Below are 19,074 nucleotides of genomic sequence, written 5' to 3'. Positions count from 1 at the left end.
TCCTGCTGCCCCAGGAACACAGCCCAGCCCTGCCTGCGACAGGGGATCACGTGGCAGGGCCCCAGCTCCGGGGCTGTAGCCCCTTAGTTCTGCTGCGGCCAGGGGAGCATTGCACCTTAGCAAGTGCCCTGCACTGCGGCTTCTGTTCCGTCTTCCCAGGGGACCTCAACCCCTGCCACAGGCTCTCCCCATGTCACCGCACCCCCTCTGGGCCACCCCCCATGTCACCGCAGCCCCCCCAGGTCACTACCCTGCCCCTTGGTTCCTACCCCCCATGTCACCACCAACCCCAGGCTCTCCCCACCCCCGGGTACTCCTGCATGTCCCTGTCCCAGGATAAGTGAGGGTGCTAGAGAACCACACTTGGGCTGAAATGCCCAACGAGCACTGGGAAAAGCAGCTCAAGGTGACTGAGCTGAGCTGATGGAGGGGGCTGGGCACAGATGGGCGGGGCCAAAGTGGGGGCAGCTGAGCGCAGAGAGGTGGGGGGCAGGACTGATGGAGGGAGGGGGCAGGGCTGAGCCACAAAATTCCAGCATGAAACTTTCACAATCAAACCACAAAGTTTTTCTCCCACAGCTGGGGGAAGGGGCACTCTATCCCCTGCTGTTATATACCCACCTGTCCCCAGCCACACCCAGTCCCCTGCTGCACCCTCCCCCAACCACACCCACCAAGTCACACCTTAGGTGGCTGCACCCTCCCCCCGCAACAGCCTGTTCACATCTGCTGCACCCTGCGCTGCTCTGTCCCCGCCTCACCCTGTCAGCCCAGCATCTGATTGCTTTGTGCGCCCAGGTGCTAGCCCTCCTGCCGGGTTATTGCTGCAGCCTGGTGGATGGAAGCGAACAGACAGATGTAGCCCCCCAAACGTAGCTGGGCAGGATGGAGAGCCTCTGTCATCCCCTCAGGGGTCCTGGACCCGGCCTTGGTACTGTGCATGGTGCTGGATGGCAGGGGAGCATGCTGCCTGTCTGTCGCAGCGTGTGTCCAATTCCAGTTGGTGCAGCCCCATAGCCCAGGCTTGTGCAAGACACAGGGTTGTGCAAGACATTCTGGTGCCAGGGCTGAGCATGTGAGAGTGACACTGGGGCACCAAGATGGGCTGCAGTGAGACACGGGTGGCAGCAGGAGGGTGGGGACTATGGGAGCATGTACCCGTGCCATGCTCACAGCACCACATGGAGGGGAGATGAGCAGCCACAACCAATTGTCCACCCCTCCCACAGGGGAATATGGGGCTCCTACAGTGGAGGCCCTGGATGCAGGGACCCCAGCCCAAGGCAGATGGGCAGGGGGTGTCTTTCAACTGCACAGACCCCCCCTCCGGTGCGGGAGGGGGCATTGTGGCTGCACAGACCCCCTCTGCCCCCACCCCTCCACCAGCAGGGCATTGCAGCAGCACAGGCCCTTACCTGGATAAGGCATCATGGCTGCACAGACCCACCCTGGCTGGGGAAGGGGTCCTCATGGCTGCACAGACCTGCCCCTGCTTGGAGAAGGGGTCCTCATGGCTGCACAGACCCACCCTGGCTGGGGAAGGGGTCCTCATGGCTGCACAGACCTGCCCCTGCCTGGGAAAGGGGGCACTGTGGCTGCACAGACTGGGGGGCGGCGGGCTCTTTTGGATGCTGTCTTGCGGCCGAAAGAGAAAGTGCAGCAACACACCCAGGTGGGGCTTACAGCTGCTGAAAGCCCCAGGTGCGGTCCATGCTGTCTCCATCTGCCCTGTCCCTCCAGGGGCCACAGGACCGGCTCAGTCATGGGAGGGGCCCAAGCGTGTCTCTGGCCCTGGTACAGGTGATGCCCAAGGGGTGAAGTGGCTGGGAATCAGGGCATGCCCATGGAACAGGCGTGGTTCTGTGGCAGCCCTCAGGGTCTCTGGCCCTCCTAAAGCTGCTTCCTCTATGCAGCTTGTCTCAGCAGCAAAAAACAGAATCAATGAGCTGGAAAGCTCCTGGTGTGGATGATCTGTGGGGAACCAGATCTGCCCCCCGGAGCCAGACGAGCCTGCAGGGAATGGAATTCCTTCCCTGAGTCTGGATGGGGTGGCAGGGAACAGGATCCCCCCTGGGGTCTCGATGGGTCTACAGGGAACAGGATCCCCTGCCCTGGGGACTGGATGGGGCAGCAGGGAACAGGATTCCCTCCCTCCTTCCCCCTGGCAAGACTGCAGGGAACAGGATCTGTTCCCCACTGTGACTGGAGGGGTTTGTGGGAATAGGACCCTCCACCCTGTGTTAGGCCAGACCTGCGGTGTAGGGTATCCCATCCCCCAGATCCCCCTGTGTCCTGTTTCCCTGCCCTGTATCCAGATTTCCCCCCATTCTGGGGCTGGACAGGCCTGCAGGGAATGGGATTTCTCCTGGGTCTTGGTAGGTCTACAGGGAACAGGATCAGCCCTCACCGATGGGCCTACAAGTTGGAGGTGATGGGGAGTGGGAGACAGCCAGCTCAGTGTGGTGGAGTGAGCTCTGTCCATGTGCATGGCATGATGTCTGGTATGCTGGCCCATGCTCCCCCCACCCCTTTGGAATGTGTCCCCACCCCAGAAACCTTCACCCAGCGCTTTCCCGGCCTCTAGCTCACAGTCCGGCCCCCCAAACTAAATCCCAGGCAGGTACAGCTGCTGCCACTCCCGGCTGGGCAGCTTGGCCCACAGGACTGGAGGAATGAGGTCACGAGCGGCCATGGCCATCACAGGGGTGGCGAGGACACCACTTCGCCCCCCGCCCCCACCACTCAGGGCAAACAGTACCATGAGAGAGCAGGTCTGACACCAGCACCAGAACCGGCAGCCATTTGAGGCAGTGGGACCAGCACCACCGCAAGCAACCTATCGGGGCGCTGAAATTAGTAGTGGAACTGGCAGCCCATGTGGAGCGACTGGAACCAGAAGCAGCAACCTGCTGGGGTCTGAGAATGAAGCAGCCTGTGGGGGTGGCAGATCCAGCTCTTCCGCCCCCGCCGCACCTGGAGGCTGCAGAGAATAGCAGGAGGGGCTGAGAGTCCATGGGAGCCTGGCTAAATCCTGAGCTCAGCTTCCTCAGGGAGCTCCAGCGAGTGCTCGGCGCTGATGACAGAGGCTGAGGGCCCCTGGGAGACACCAAAAGGCGACACCACGGGGGAGCGGGCAGCCAGCGGGGACAGCGAGGGCGAGAAGCTGGGCGACATGGCCGAGGAGGAGATGGACCCCTCGTGGCTGATGGGTGAGCGGCGCAGGGAAGACAGGTGCGGGAAGGTCCTGCCCACTGCTGGCTTGGGGGGCACTGACTTGGCCCCGGGATGGGCCACCGAGGTGATAAGGGGCGGCGGATCAATGCGGGGCTTGGGCTCTGCCTTGGGCTTGGCTTGGAAGGGCTTGCGCAGGGAGCTCTCATCCTTGAGCCGGGCGATCTCGGTGAAGACGCTGGCCAGGGGCTGGAACTGGGGGCACCAGTTCAGCAGGTAATCCCAGTTGTAGCTGCCACGGAGCTCCTCCTCACTAGCCACAACGGCGGTGAGGGAGCCCTCCACAGAGGGCTTGCCATCCTCGGGGAAGGTGTAGTCCTTGGGGTGGGAGGAGACGCTCAGGCCGCAGCCCACGCCCAGGAAGGTGCTACTGCCCCCTTCGTCGCGGTACAGCTGGGGCGGCTGCCCAGGCAGCAGCAGGCTGGAGCCCTTCTTGGTCTTGAACCACTGGGCGCTCTCCAGAGTGGTGGGCTCACAGGAGATGTCAGAGAGCTGGTCGGCGTCCTGCTGGATGCCCGAGTCGGGACCGCGGGCTGAGATGTGCTCCTGCATGGAGGAGGTGACGCTGGCCACACGTGGGTATTCGTTAATCATCCGGATCTCATCGTCCTCGGCTGCCTCGGCTGAGCCACGCCCGCTGGAGTGGGAGGGGTCCAGGGAGCCACCCCGCGGGTAGGGTCCGGCTGACTCACTGCCATAGCCTGGCAGGGCCTGGTGGTAGATGCGGTCACTGCCGGGAAGCACTGGCTCCTCATGGCCTAGCTTCTGCAAGGAGCCACTCTGCATGCGGTTGAGCTGCGAGTCCTGCTCTGGCTTCTTGTGTCCCTGTTGGTGCCGGGAGCGGACCAGCACCAGGACGATGGCCACGGCGGCCAGCACCACCACCACGCCCAGGGAGGCAGCTACAGCTACTACCAGCAGCAAGTTGAGGTCCGGAGCCAGGCCGAAGGAGGTGTGGGTGATGTCGATGGAGACCTGAGCAGAGGCCGAGCGGGAGGAAGGCAGGGGGCTGCGGGCCTGCACCTCCAGGCTCATCTCTCGTGGCTCCCGCTTGGGGCGCCCTGCTGGCTCTGGCTGGCTGTCCACGCGCAGGTAGATGGTGCCGGTGGTCTGGTTGACCCCGAAGTATGGTGAGGGCTTAGCTAAAGAGTAGAGCACCACGCCGTCCACACCCTCGTCCTCGTCAGTGGCCAACACCCGGCCAATGCTCTGGCCCTTGTGGGCACCCTCAGGCACCTCGAAGCTGAAGTCAGGGCTCAGGAAGACAGGACTGTACTCATCCTCGCCGGTCACCAGCACCCGCACGGTGACGGTGGCTGAGGCGTTGCCAGCGTCTGTGGCCTGCACCAGCAGCTGGAAGGTCTTGGCGCGCTCGTAGTCAAAGGCGAGACGGGAGCGTAGCTCCCCGGAAGAGCGGTTAATGAAGAAGACATCCCTGCCCTCAGGGGCTCCCAGCTCCCCCACTGCCTGCTCCAGCACAGCGTAGTGCAGCTCTCCGAAAGCCCCGGTGTCGGCGTCGATAGCATGCAGAGTGGTGACCAGGGTGCCTGGCGGCAGATTCTCCTGCACGCTCGTGCTCAGCATCTCCACCGGGAAGTAGGGTGTGTTGTCATTGACGTCCTTCACTTCAATGGTGATGGGCACCAGCGTGAAATGCCCGCCGGGGCCGTCAGACGCCTGCACCACCAGGCTGTGCAGGGCCTGGGTCTCTCGGTCTAGGGGCTGTGCCAGGCGCAGGGCGCCTGTGGCCTCATGCAGCTGGAAGAGCCCACACTGATCCCCGGAGCTGATGCTGTAGTGCACCTGGCCATAGGGGCCCGAGTCGGCGTCGTGGGCTGCCAGCCGCAGCAGCTCGGTGCCCGGGGGGGTGCTCTCGCTCACGGCCGTGCGGTACTCGGCCCGGGCAAAGACGGGCGGGTTGTCGTTGACATCCAGCACAGTGACTAGCACTGGCAAGGTGGTGCTGCGCTGCGGCACACCCCGGTCCGAGGCTGCCACTGTCAAATTGTAAACGGGGGTGGCTTCGAAGTCTAGCGCCTCCACCAGCACCACGGCTCCCTGCGTGCGCAGGTGCCCCCGAGACCAGCCCACGTGGCTCTCCACCTGGAAGGCATTGCCACTGTTGCCACTGACGATGGTGTAGTCAAAGCCGGCGTTCTCCCGGGACAGGTCAGCGTCACCTGCCTCTAGCGTCAGCACGGTGGTGCCCGGGTGCAGGTCCTCAGGGACACAGGCATTGTAATGCGCCTGCTGAAAGGTGGGGCTGTGGTCATTCACGTCCAGCACCTGGATCTGCACTGTGGTCCAGGCCGAGAGGCTGGGAGAGCCATGGTCACACACCTCCACCACCAGGTCCAGCGTGGGCTGGTTTGCATCCAGCTCCACCTGGCGGGAGGTGAACAGCGTTCCTGTGTGAGGACAGAGTAGTCAGTCAGTGCAGCCCTGGGCAGGGGCGCAGAGCCTGCCAGGCACCAATGGGTGAGCATAGGGGTGGGGAGAGTGTTGGGAGTGGGGGAAGGTGGGGCCAGAAGCAACCCCCACCCCCTGGGGTGAGAAGAGTCAGGGGACTTATTAACCTCAAGGCAAAATAGGGAGGCCAGACCCACTCCCACTGGTGATGGGGGTCACCGCTGGGGGGAAGTCAGACAGCTCCAGGCTGTGGGGCCCTGAAAGAGATATCGCTGTCCCCAGGAAGCCAGTTAACAGCTCCCTGTTGCTGGCATGGGATGGAGCTGCTTCTCCCAGGCACAGCAGCACCTTCCCACCTACCGTTGCTGGGGTTGATGGAGACATCAGAGCTGGGCACAGCCAGGCGATAGGTGAGCTCCCCATTGCTGCCAGAGTCCCTGTCCGTGGCACTGACGGTGAGGATGGTGCTGCCTGCTGGCGTGTGCTCCAGCAATGCCACCTGAGAGGAAAGCAAAGCCCAGAACCGTCAGACTCCTAGGAATCATAGGACTGGAAGGGACCTCGAGAGGTCATCTAGTCCAGTCCCTGCACTCATGGCTGGACTACGTATTGTCTAGAAGACCATCCCTGACAGGTGTTTGTCTAACCTGCTCTTAAAAATCTCCAATGCTGGAGATTCCACAACCTCCCTAGGCCATTTATTCCAGTCCTTAACCACCCTGACAGTTAGGAAGTTTTTCCTACTGTCCAAACTAAACCGCCCTTGCTGCAATTTAAGCCCTCTTGTCCTATCCTCAGAGGTTAAAAAGAACTATTTTTCTCCCTCCTCCTTGTAATAACCTTTTACATACTTGAAAACTGTTATTATGTCCCCTCTCAGGCTTCTCCTGGGGCTCACCCCGGAGCTCTGGCAATGGCTCCCAGTTTGGCGGGGGAGTCACAGGCAGGGTGTGCCTGCCCTAGAAGCATCAGGCTCTGGAGAGAGGCGGGCACACCAGGCTGTGCAGCCCCACTTCTCTGATCCAGGAGTGGGGAACAGCAGGCTAGACGGGCACATTGGCTTGATCTGGCTAGAGTGCAGGGTGTTAGCATGTAAGACCAGAAGGGTCCAACAGATCATTGTGTCTGACCAGGCCATTTACTGCTGTCATGAGCCCAGTAACCTGTGAGTGACTGAACCCCCGAAGGCACATGCAGCGTGGAGCCACAGCCATTAATGAGGTTGATCAACGTAGCATTCCTGGGACCCAGCCCACAGTACGTTCGCTGCAACTGGGCTGGCCATGTGGTGAATTTACCAGACCAGCTGCCCATCCTGCTGCTGCTCACCATGACAAGGATCACAATGCCACTCCCTACATTTGGTCTCCCTGTACCGCCATCATGACAGGGGTGGCCAGGCCCAATTTGAGGGATTAGCATTGCAGCACTGCCATAGTCAGCAGGCCCTGAGTAGCAGCAGGATGAGCAACCAATCCTGGTAGATCCACAGCATGGCCAGCCGAGCCATGGCAAGAGTATTGTACGGCTGGGTGTTGTTATTCATAAGAAGGTAAGGGCCCATAAGAGAATAGTGCCTATGGCCCACTGATGGGTTAATCCAGCCTTGGGCATCAAGGGATGGAGAATCTATCACTTCCCCTGGTACTTGGTTCCCATGGTTAATGCCTCTCACGGTTAACGATATGCACCTTATTAACACATACTCTGGTAGAGAAAGGGGATGAAAAATACAAGAAATGCTGAACAAACTGGACTGTCTAAACAGAAGGCGTGGTATGATAATCATACTTGGAAGCACTTCCCTGACATGAAATTTGCTTCTGCAGTTATGTCTCTTAATACACAATCTATGGCAGGGGTCTCAAACTCAATTTACCTTAGGGCCAGTGCCAGTCCTCAAATCCTCCCAGTGAGCCAAAAATGTCACTGAAGATGGTGTTCACACCACGTCCCAGCCCGTTCCCACCCTTTTCCCTTGCTTCCTTGGCCTCATGCGGCGCCAGCTGACCCTGCCTCCATGGCTGACTCTGCCTGACAACTTATGATGCTGCCTCCACCGGCTGACTCCGCCCAGCAACTAGTGATGATATCTCTGTCCCTCTCTCCCCAGCCAATGGGGCTGTGGGGGGCAGCGCTTGTAGCAGACAGCAGGCAGGGTGGCTGCATAGGTCTCTCCTCTGTGGCTTCCCCAGCAACAGCAGGGATAGGGAACTGCCCATTGCCAAGTGCAACCCCTGGGAGGGTCCCAGGAGCAGCAGGATGGAGCAACGTTAGGGGGAGGGACATGTGAATCTCTCCTGCCTGCTCCCCTCCCTCCCCCCCACAGTCGATAGACATGAGGGCCAGATGAAAGAACTTTTTAAAAAGTTTCCGTGGGCCGCAGATGGCCCGCAGACTGGGACTTTGAGACCCCTGATCTATGGGTTGAGACCAAGAATTTGGTACTCATAGTAAATCCTTTAAAAATGTGTAACATGCATGATTTTTGGAAGAAACTTTGGTCCAGGCTAGGAGTGGTAACACGGACGTCCTGTAAGAATACTGCTTCTCAGCTAGTACCTGTAAACAGGCTTAGAGCTTGGCACAGCAGAGAAAGCATAACCAATCTAGACTGCTGTGTGGAAGGGGAAACTGAGTCACACCTCCTCATGGTGTTGGTGGCTAAATGCCAAAACACCTACACTCTAGAAGATATTAATATCTACATTATGTTAACCATGCTGCACAATAAAAGGCTTTCAGGCAACTTGGAAAAAGGAACCTAGAACTTTGTGAAAACATCTGTGGGTAACAATACAATTTTTGGTAACACTAAGAAATTAAATAATTAAGCCCTAAAGCGGCAAAGAGTCCTGTGGCACCTTATAGACTAACAGACGTCTGTTAGTCTATAAGGTGCCACAGGACTCTTTGCCTCTTTTACAGATCCAGACTAACACGCGTACCCCTCTGATACTTAAGCCCTAAAGAGAATTTTAGGCACACTGCCTTCACATTAGTCAGTAACTAAACCTCTGGCAGTAATCTAAGGGGGGAGGTGTAACACTACACCCCATATTATTCACAGAAATATTGTTATGATATGAATATGGCATAACTAAGATACGTTTTATGCAATGTAGATCATGTGAGATATCATTGGAAAGATTTACTGAATATGATTATCCAATTTGTATGCATGTATCATGTCTGTATCTGAAGTTAGAAATATTGACTGTGTAATAATTACAGCTGTGTTTTCACCTGGGGAACATCCCACCAGACAGTATGCAAACAGCCTGGATGGACCATTAAGAAGGACAATAGGACTTTGAAGATACTAATCTCCCTCCTTCCTGAGAAGTTTCCTGGGATGCTGATTTGACACTGCAGGGTCAGGTGATCGTCTCACCTGGTACTAGACCCCATCTTGGACATCTAGTGTTTTTCCATTAAGAGGGAGTGGAAGTCAAACTGGGAAACAAAGGGTTCCCGTCATATGCAACTCCTATTTAAGGCTGGGAAGTGAGTTAATCTTGGCTCTTCTCCACTGCCTCCCTGCCCAAAAAGGAAAACTGCTGAAAACACCTGAAGAAACAAAGGAACTAAATGGGCAGGGGCTGAGCCCAGGCGAGAGTAAATGTCATGATCTTACACTGTATAGATCTCTATACAGTGCAAGACAATAAAATTTTGGGTTACACTCCAGAGGGTGTTTGCACCTGAGTGCTAGGCAATTCCCTGAGCTGAGTCTTCCTACACAGAGCTGATTGCAGATTCTGTGATTCTACAGCTAGGTGTGTCCCTACCTGTGTGTGTGTGTGAATGTAGGACAGGGTGAGGGAGCCCAGGCTGGTGGAACGGGCGGGCTCAGTGGGACCCCTATACATCAGGTCCAACCCACCATGGAAGGGTGTTAGGATGAACCGGGGAACAGAGGGCCTTGTGAGAGAGACTGGAAGAGCTTTGCTTGTTAGCCTGGCAACACCAAGGCTGAGCGGGGATTCTGACTGCTTTCTCTAAATACACTGTAGGGGTAAATCCCAGGGAGAGAAGAGCTGTGGGTGCTAAAGGACAATGCTGACACAAGAACCAATGGGGACAAACTGGCCAGGAGCAAACTCAGGCTGGGAATCAGAAGGTTTCTAACCACCAGAGTGGGGATGGCTTGGAGCAGCCTCCCAATAAGAGTAGGGGATGCAAACAACTCAACTCGCTTTAAAACGGACCTGGATAAGTTTGTGAACAGGAATATAGAAAGAGCCTGCCTGAGCCTGCCTGGGCTAGCCGAGGAATGGACAAGATGACTCAGGAGGTCCCGTCCAGTCCTCGGTTCTTATAAGGCAGGTTTTCCAGTCCTTTAGTCGTTCTTGTCGCTCTTTTGTGAATCCTCCCACATTGTTCAACATTCTTGTTGAATTGTGGGCACCAGAACTGGACTCGGGATTCCAACAGTGGCCACACCAGTGCCAATGGAAGTAAAATAACCTCTCTGCTCCAGAGTTTCCTGTGTACGCATCCAGGGATTGCATTAGCCCTTTGTCCCAGCATCACACTGGGAGATCACGCTGAGCTGCTTCTCCACTGTGACCCCGAGATGCCAGTTTTCAGGATACATGCCCCATACTGTCAATATGCCCTGCAGGTCTGGGCCTTTGGTGCAGCGCACCAGTCTGTCACAGATGGGCCCATTGGCTGGATCCAAGGAGGCAGAGAAATACCAGTGGGTTTACCGGGAGAGATGGGCCATAGACAGAGGTTAATGCCATTGACCCAGGCAAATCTCTCTACCCTGACCCAGAGGGCACCTGGGAGTGGCCCAGGCACATGCAGGTGAAGGTCCCAATGTTCCATGGGGGCCGGTGCTAGTGTAGTAGAACTGGGCAATACCTAGTAGAGGGCTCTACGGTGTTTGTTTGTGTCTGTCTGTCTGTGGGGGGTGCTGGGGAGTGATGCTGGGCGGTACCTGGTGAGGCTCTGGGGTGTGTGTCCCTGTGGCAGGGGGACTAGGACAGTGCCCTGGGCGGTACCTGGTGCAGGCTCTGGAGTGTGTGTCCCTGTGGCGGGGTGCGAGGACAGTGCTCGGGGCGGTACCTGGTGCAGGCTCTGGGGTGTGTGTCCCTGTGGCAGGGGGACTAGGACAGTGCTCGGGGCGGTACCTGGTGCAGGCTCTGGGGTGTGTGTCCCTGTGGCGGGGGGGCTAGGACAGTGCCCTGGGCGGTACCTGGTGTAGGCTCTGGGGTGTGTGTCCCTGTGGCAGGGGGACTAGGACAGTGCTCGGGGCGTTACCTGGTGCAGGCTCTGGGGGGTGTGTCCCTGTGGCAGGGGGACTAGGACAGTGCCCTGGGCGGTACCTGGTGCAGGCTCTGGGGTGTGTGTCCCTGTGGCGGGGGTGCTAGGACAGTGCTCGGGGCGGTACCTGGTGCAGGCTCTGGGGTGTGTGTCCCTGTGGCAGGGGGACTAGGACAGTGCCCTGGGTGGTACCTGGTGCAGGCTCTGGGGTGTGTGTCCCTGTGGCAGGTGCACGAGGACAGAGCTCGGGGCGGTACCTGGTGCAGGCTCTGGGGTGTGTGTCCCTGTGACAGGGGGACTAGGACAGTGCTCGGGGCGGTACCTGGTGCAGACTCTGGGGTGTGTGTCCCTGTGGCGGGGGGGCTAGGACAGTGCCCTGGGCGGTACCTGGTGCAGGCTCTGGGGTGTGTGTCCCTGTGGCAGGGGGACTAGGACAGTGCTCGGGGTGGTATCTGGTGCAGGCTCTGGGGTGTGTGTCCCTGTGGCGGGGGTGCGAGGACAGTGCCCTGGGCGGTACCTGGTGCAGGCTCTGGGGTGTGTGTCCCTGTGGCAGGGGGACTAGGACAGTGCCCTGGGCGGTACCTGGTGCAGGCTCTGGGGTGTGTGTCCCTGTGGCGGGGTGCGAGGACAGTGCTTGGGGCGGTACCTGGTGCAGGCTCTGGGGTGTGTGTCCCTGTGGCGGGGGGGCTAGGACAGTGCTCGGGGTGGTACCTGGTGCAGGCTCTGGGGTATGTGTCCCTGTGGCAGGGGGACTAGGACAGTGCCCTGGGTGGTACCTGGTGCAGGCTCTGGGGTGTGTGTCCCTGTGGCAGGGGGACTAGGACAGTGCTCGGGGTGGTACCTGGGCAGGCTCTGGGGTGTGTGTCCCTGTGGCGGGGGGGCTAGGACAGTGCTCGGGGTGGTACCTGGTGCAGGCTCTGGGGTATGTGTCCCTGTGGCAGGGGGACTAGGACAGTGCCCTGGGTGGTACCTGGTGCAGGCTCTGGGGTGTGTGTCCCTGTGGCAGGGGGACTAGGACAGTGCTCGGGGTGGTACCTGAGCAGGCTCTGGGGTGTGTGTCCCTGTGGCGGGGGGGCTAGGACAGTGCTCGGGGCGGTACCTGGTGCAGGCTCTGGGGTGTGTGTCCCTGTGGCAGGGGGACTAGGACAGTGCTCGGGGTGGTACCTGGTGCAGGCTCTGGGGTGTGTGTCCCTGTGGCGGGGGGGCTAGGACAGTGCTCGGGGCAGTACCTGGTGCAGGCTCTGGGGTGTGTGTCCCTGTGGCAGGAGGACTACGACAGGGCTCGGGGCGGTACCTGGTGCAGGCTCTGGGGTGTGTATCCCTGTGGCGGGGGTGCTAGGACAGTGCTCGGGGCGGTACCTGGTGCAGGCTCTGGGGTGTGTGTCCCTGTGGCAGGGGGACTAGGACAGTGCTCGGGGCGGTACCTGGTGCAGGCTCTGGGGTGTGTGTCCCTGTGGCAGGGGGACTAGGACAGTGCTCGGGGCGGTACCTGGTGCAGACTCTGGGGTGTGTGTCCCTGTGGCAGGGGGACTAGGACAGTGCTCGGGGTGGTACCTGGGCAGGCTCTGGGGTGTGTGTCCCTGTGGCGGGGGGGCTAGGACAGTGCTCGGGGCGGTACCTGGTGCAGGCTCTGGGGTGTGTGTCCCTGTGGCAGGGGGACTAGGACAGTGCTCGGGGTGGTACCTGGTGCAGGCTCTGGGGTGTGTGTCCCTGTGGCGGGGGGGCTAGGACAGTGCTCGGGGCGGTACCTGGTGCAGGCTCTGGGGTGTGTGTCCCTGTGGCAGGAGGACTAGGACAGGGCTCGGGGCGGTACCTGGTGCAGGCTCTGGGGTGTGTATCCCTGTGGCGGGGGTGCTAGGACAGTGCTCGGGGCGGTACCTGGTGCAGGCTCTGGGGTGTGTGTCCCTGTGGCAGGTGGACTAGGACAGTGCTCGGGGCGGTACCTGGTGTAGGCTCTGGGGTGTGTGTCCCTGTGGCAGGAGGACTAGGACAGTGCTCGGGGTGGTACCTGGTGCAGGCTCTGGGGTGTGTGTCCCTGTGGCAGGGGGACTAGGACAGTGCCCTGGGTGGTACCTGGTGCAGGCTCTGGGGTGTGTGTCCCTGTGGCAGGGGGACTAGGACAGTGCCCTGGGCGGTACCTGGTGCAGGCTCTGCGGTGTGTGTCCTTGTGGCAGGGGGACTAGGACAGTGCTCGGGGCGGTACCTGGTGCAGGCTCTGGGGTGTGTGTCCCTGTGGCAGGGGTGCGAGGACAGTGCTCGCGGTGGTACCTGGTGCAGGCTCTGGGATGTGTGTCCCTGTGGCGGGGGTGCGAGTACAGTGCTCGGGGTGGTACCTGGTGCAGGCTCTGGGGTGTGTGTCCCTGTGGCAGGGGTGCGAGGACAGTGCTCGCGGTGGTACCTGGTGCAGGCTCTGGGGTGTGTGTCCCTGTGGCAGGGGTGCGAGGACAGTGCTCGCGGTGGTACCTGGTGCAGGCTCTGGGGTGTGTGTCCCTGTGGCGGGGGTGCGAGGACAGTGCTCGGGGTGGTACCTGGTGCAGGCTCTGGGGTGTGTGTCCCTGTGGCAGGGGTGCGAGGACAGTGCTCGCGGTGGTACCTGGTGCAGGCTCTGGGGTGTGTGTCCCTGTGGCAGGGGGACTAGGACAGTGCTCGGGGCGGTACCTGGTGCAGGCTCTGGGGTGTGTGTCCCTGTGGCAGGGGGACTAGGACAGTGCTCGGGGCGGTACCTGGTGCAGGCTCTGGCGTGTGTGTCCCTGTGGCAGGGGGACTAGGACAGTGCCCTGGGTGGTACCTGGTGCAGGCTCTGGGGCGCATGTCCTAGAAGCAGGTGCAATAGTGCAGTGTTCGGCACAGTACCTGGTAGAGGCCCTGGCTGAAGATGGGCGCGTTGTCGTTGATGTCTTCCACAATGACTGTGAGGTTGGCCTCGGTCTCGTGCCGGGAGTCAGAGGAGCGGATGGTCAGGACGTAGTGGCTGCACTGCTCGTAGTCCAGTGGTGCTGTCAGGGCGATGCGGCCTCCATAGCGCAGGATGCTGAAGGTTCCTGCTGTGCCTCCATCCGGCATCAGCGTGTAGGAGAGTGCTGGGCCTGAGTCCACGTCGTTCCCTGTCACCTGGGTGATCTCAGTGCCCAGCAGGGTGTCTGCAGGAGGGGTGCCATGTCAGCAGCCCACAGGCTCAGTGCTGGGAGTCCTGCCCCCAGCCAAAAGTGCTGGGAGGGAACCACTGAGGCATGGCTTTTTGTGCGGGGGACAGGAACCCAGCTCAGCACTGAGCCAGAAGGGGATGCTATGTTACCTGTAGTCTATAGGGAAAGGGTCAGAGGGAGCTCCAGCAGGGAGAAGCCAGGGCTGACATGGGGTTAAGTGGCAGCGGATGGGGGCTGGAGTGGGAGGGCAGGGGGCTCCTGTGAGGGGAGCTGGGGCTGGTGAGGGGGCAGGCATTGATGGAAGGGTAGCCAGGGCTGGTGTGGGGAGCAGAGGGTTCCAGAAGGGGTGAGTTGGGCGGGCGGGAAAAGAGGTGTGGGGCTTTAGCTGTGGGGCACCAGGACTGGCAGGGGAAGCAGGGTGAGGGAAACCTGGGGCTGGCTGACAGGAGGGCACCACTTTGGGATGCGGCCTTCAGCCACCCATGACCAGCCCCTCTCCAGCGAGAGGGCTACAGCCACAGCCCAGGCCAGAGGCTCTGCAGGAAAGTGTCTCTGGTGCCCCCAGGGCTGTGCGAGGTGCTGCCCTGTCTTGTCCAACAGCACCCAGCCAGTACCCTGCAGAAGGGGCACTCTGGGCTGCGACTCTGTGGTTAAGCTCCACGTCTATGGTTAGAGTCCTCCAGCAGTCTCTCTAGAGACCTTGACTGGAACAGCACCCTGAGGCAATGGGACAAGGAGTTGAGGATTCATGTAAATTAGTCTTTACATATTAATTGATATGCAAATCTCAGGATTGCACAGGTAGTAGGGTTTGAGCCCCTACCGTGCTTGCCTCCATGTTACCCTACCCCCACCCTGTGCCCCACTTACTCTCGGGCACCCGCACCTCCCAGGGCAGGGGGATGGTGGGGCTGTTATCATTGATGTCCATCACCACCACGGTCAGCGTGGCTGAGCCAATGAGAGGCGGGTTCCCTCTGTCCATCGCTGTCACCACTAGCCTGCGGGGCAGAGACAAAGCCGCAGGATCAGCATCGTCCAGGACCCTGTGCACCTGCATGCACACTGGAAGAGGATGCATGGAACCCCAGGTGTTTGGGTCCTCAGAGTGTGGGGAGTGCTAGGGGATGGGGGGAGGGATAGCTCAGTGGTTTGAGCATTAGCCTGCTAAACCCAGGGTAGAGAGTTCAATCCTTGAGGGGGCCATTTAGAAATCTGGGGCAAAAACTGGGGATGGGTCCTGCTTTGAGCGGTTGGACTAGATGACCTGCTGAGGTCCCTTCCAACCCCGATATTCTATGATTCCATGATGCACAGAGCCCCAGGTGTGTGGGCTGGGTGCTCAGAGTGAGGGGAGTGTTAGTGGAGGCATGGAGCTGTGGGTGGGGGGGTGCCCAGTACACTTGGGCTGTGAGACAGGAGGATGAGTGTCCAGAGTGAATAGGCTAGAGGGGTGCATCATGCCCTGAGTGTGTGGGCTGTGGGAGTGTGATGTTATTGACATAATCTGGGAATGTATAGATCATTGTGGCAACCAAGGTCCTGTAGTGGCACCAAATCTTGCATAAAGGGGGTCAAATGAGGTGTCTAACACAAGGTGATGGTTTTCTGATTAGGATTATGCTGTCTATATGTGTGTATCATTTTTGTAGTTAAAAGTTATGAATATTGGCCTATTCTGTCTGTATTTCAAATTTAGGCTATGCTTCTGGGTGACACCCCAGACAAGTTGGTGTCAACTCTGCTCAGCCTGCTGGATGGCCCATTAAGGACCATCAGCGACACAACTGACCCATTGAGAGAAGGCAGACACACCTTGTGACTCAGCAAGGCATGCAGGGACCTGCCTATGGACAGAACTCTGAGGTGTTTCCAGGCCATGGGATGGGCAGCTTGTCCTTGGGACAAAGAAAGCAGAGACCACATGGCGAGAAAATATAAAAAGCTGCTGCAGCTCCTCCATCTGGTCTTCAGTCCTGCTTCTGACCTCTGGAGAAACTTTGCTACACTGAAGCTGTGAACCAAGGACTGAAAGATCCATCCCAGCTTGGAATATACTCCAGAGACTTGATTTGAACCTGCAGTTTATTCTATCATTGCTACAAGCCTGAACCAAGAACTTTGCCATAACTGTATGTAATTGATTCCATTTAACCAATTCTAGCTCTCATCTCTATCTTCTTCCTTTTATGAATAAACCTTTAAGATTTTAGATTAGAAAGGATTGGCAACAGCGTGATTTGTGGGTAAGATCTGATTTGTATATTGACCTGGGTCTGGGGCTTGGTCCTTTGGGATCAAGAGAACCTTTTTTCTTTTACTGGGGTTGTCATAAATATAAAGGGAAGGGTAAACCCCTTTGAAATCCCTCCTGGCCAGGGGAAAGCTCCTCTCACCTGTAAAGGGTTAAGAAGCTAAAGGTAACCTTGCTGGCACCTGACCAAAATGACCAATGAGGAGACAAGATACTTTCAAAAGCTGGGAGGAGGGAGAGAAACAAAGGGTCTGTGTCTGTCTGTATGCTGGTTTCTGCCAGGGATAGACCAGGAATGGAGCCTTAGAACTTTTAGTAAGTAATCTAGCTAGGTATGTGTTAGATTATGATTTCTTTAAATGGCTGAGAAAAGAATTGTGCTGAATAGAATAACTATTTCTGTCTGTGTATCTTTTTTGTAACTTAAGGTTTTGCCTAGAGGGGTTCTCTATGTTTTTGAATCTAATTACCCTGTAAGATATCTACCATCCTGATTTTACAGGGGGGATTTCTTTATTTCTATTTACTTCTATTTTTTATTAAAAGTCTTCTTGTAAAACACTGAATGCTTTTTCATTGTTCTCAGATCCAAGGGTTTGGGTCTGTGGTCACCTATGCAAATTGGTGAGGCTTTTTATCCAACATTTCCCAGGAAAGGGGGGGTGCAAGTGTTGGGAGGATTGTTCATTGTTCTTAAGATCCAAGGGTCTGGGTCTGTAGTCACCTAGGCAAATTGGTGAGGCTTTTTACCAAACCTTGTCCAGGAAGTGGGGTGCAAGGTTTTGGGAAGTATTTTGGGGGGAAGGATGCGTCCAAACAGCTCTTCCCCAGTAACTAGTATTAGTTTGGTGGTGGTAGCGGCCAGTCCAAGGATAACGGGTGTAATATTTTGTACCTTGGGGAAGTTTTGACCTAAGCTGGTAAAGATAAGCTTAGGAGGTTTTTCATGCAGGTCCCCACATCTGTACCCTAGAGTTCAGAGTGGGGGAGGAACCTTGACAGGGGTATTGGTTTTCATAACCATTCATCCTCATAACGAGTGGCACTGGTGGGGATACTGGGAAACTGGAGTGTCTAAGGGAATGGCTTGTGTGACTTGTGGTTAGCCAGTGGGGTAAAACCAAAGTCCTATCTGTCTGGCTGGTTGGGTTTGCTTTGATGTGCACAGAAACCCCAGCCTTGGGCTGTAACTGCCCTGCTTTAAGCAGTTTGTCCTGAATTGGCACTCTCAGTTGGGTCCCACCAGAACCAGTATCGTTACAGGGGGAAATGGGGGCATGGTGCCCAGAGGGCGTGGGCTGTGGGGAGGTGCGTGGTGCCCAGAGGGCATGGGCTGTGGGGAGGTGTATGGTGCCCAGTTTGTGTGGGCTGTAGGGGGGCGTTGCATAGGGCCCAGAGGACATGGGCTGTGGGGGATCGTTGCATTGTGCCCAGAGGTTGTGGGCTGTGGGGGGTCGTAGCATGGTGCCCAGAGGGCGAGGGCTGTGGGGAATTGCATGGTGCCCAGTTTATGTGGTCTGTAGGAGGGCGTTGCATGGGGCCCAGAGGACATGGGTTGTGTGGGGTCGTTCCATTGTGTCTGGTTTGTGTGGGCTGTGGGGGGGTCTTTGCATTGTGCCCATAGGACGTGGGTTGTGGGGATGCTCTGTGTGTGGTGCCCAGAGTATATGAGCTGTGAGGGGGCCACGATGCCCAGAGTTTGTGGGCTGTAGGGCAGGCATGATGACCAGTTCGTGGTCTGTGGAAGGGGAGGTTACATACTGCCCAGCGGGTGTGGGAGAGGTAGATATATATGGGGATTGGGCACGTGGTGCACAGAGAGCTTGGGATGGGGCAGCATGGTGCCCAGTGGGAACGGTGCTCAGAGTGTGTAGCTTGGCAAGAGGGTTGGGGGATGCCCAGAGTGTTCAGGCTAGGCAGATGTGTGGTGCCTGGACATTCGTTCTTTCTGCCAGCCCCAAATACAAGTGAGAGTCACAGAGTTTATGGCCAGAAGGGTCTGTCAGAACTTGTCTGAACGGCTGCATAACACATGCTAGCGATGCCCACCCAGGTCTCTGTGTATGGAGCCCAGTGACTTGAGTCAGCTAAATTTTGCTAATGCAGCCAATGTGGATCTGAAGTCACTAAGAGATGGAGAATTTCCCACTTCTCCCTAATCGCATCCCTGGGATACACGGCGCCTTATTCCATTTGGCTGGCTTTCACGCACCGGGTCTGTGGCCAGATCTCCCTGTCCAGAATGGCTGCAGTGGTGATGGTCCCCATCTGGGCATCAATGTGGTACAGGCCATTCATGGGCAGCGACTGGTTGATGGCGTAGGTCACCTGACCATTTGCACCCTGATCTGGGTCGTCAGCCAGAACCTGCAAAACAACACATGGGATTCAGTGTGCTGGCTCAGACCCACGAGCCACCCCAGCCCCGACCTTATGCTTCTGGCTCAGACCCACAGGCTGTTCCAGCCCTGGTCTCATGCATCCGGCTCAGACCCACGGGCTGCTCCAGCCCCAATCTCATGCTTCCAGCTCAAAGCCACAGGCCACTCCGGCCCCAATCTCATGCTTCCGGCTCAGACGCACGGGCCACTCTGACCCCGCTCTCATGCTTTGAGCTCTGACCCACAGGCTGTTTCAGCCCCGATCAGATGCTTCCGGCTCAGACCCTCGGGCCATTCCGGACCCGATCAGATGCTTCCGGCTCAGACCCTCGGGCCATTCCGGCCCCAATCTGATGCTTCCGGCTCAGACTCTCGGGCT

General features: G+C 58.0%; 1 protein-coding gene across 2 annotated transcripts in view; it reads right to left on the bottom strand.

Annotated features, from left to right (window-relative positions):
* Positions 1–290: 290 nt before the first annotated feature.
* The window catches only part of DCHS1 (dachsous cadherin-related 1), a 120,795-nt gene continuing 102,011 nt past the window's right edge, over positions 291–19,074 (bottom strand). For both annotated transcript variants that reach the window (XM_073327118.1, XM_073327119.1), the window contains 5 exons: positions 18,527–18,681; positions 14,931–15,061; positions 13,768–14,054; positions 6,001–6,139; positions 291–5,639 (listed from right to left, as the gene is read on the bottom strand). In XM_073327118.1, coding sequence (XP_073183219.1) covers positions 3,025–5,639; positions 6,001–6,139; positions 13,768–14,054; positions 14,931–15,061; positions 18,527–18,681 — 3,327 coding nt within the window. In that variant the 3' untranslated portion in view covers positions 291–3,024. The remainder of the gene's footprint in view (positions 5,640–6,000; positions 6,140–13,767; positions 14,055–14,930; positions 15,062–18,526; positions 18,682–19,074) is intronic.

This window comes from Lepidochelys kempii, unplaced genomic scaffold (genome assembly GCF_965140265.1).
Source record: "Lepidochelys kempii isolate rLepKem1 unplaced genomic scaffold, rLepKem1.hap2 scaffold_61, whole genome shotgun sequence".
NCBI lineage: Eukaryota > Metazoa > Chordata > Testudines > Cheloniidae > Lepidochelys > Lepidochelys kempii.
This window is presented reverse-complemented; position numbering and strand designations above follow the sequence as displayed.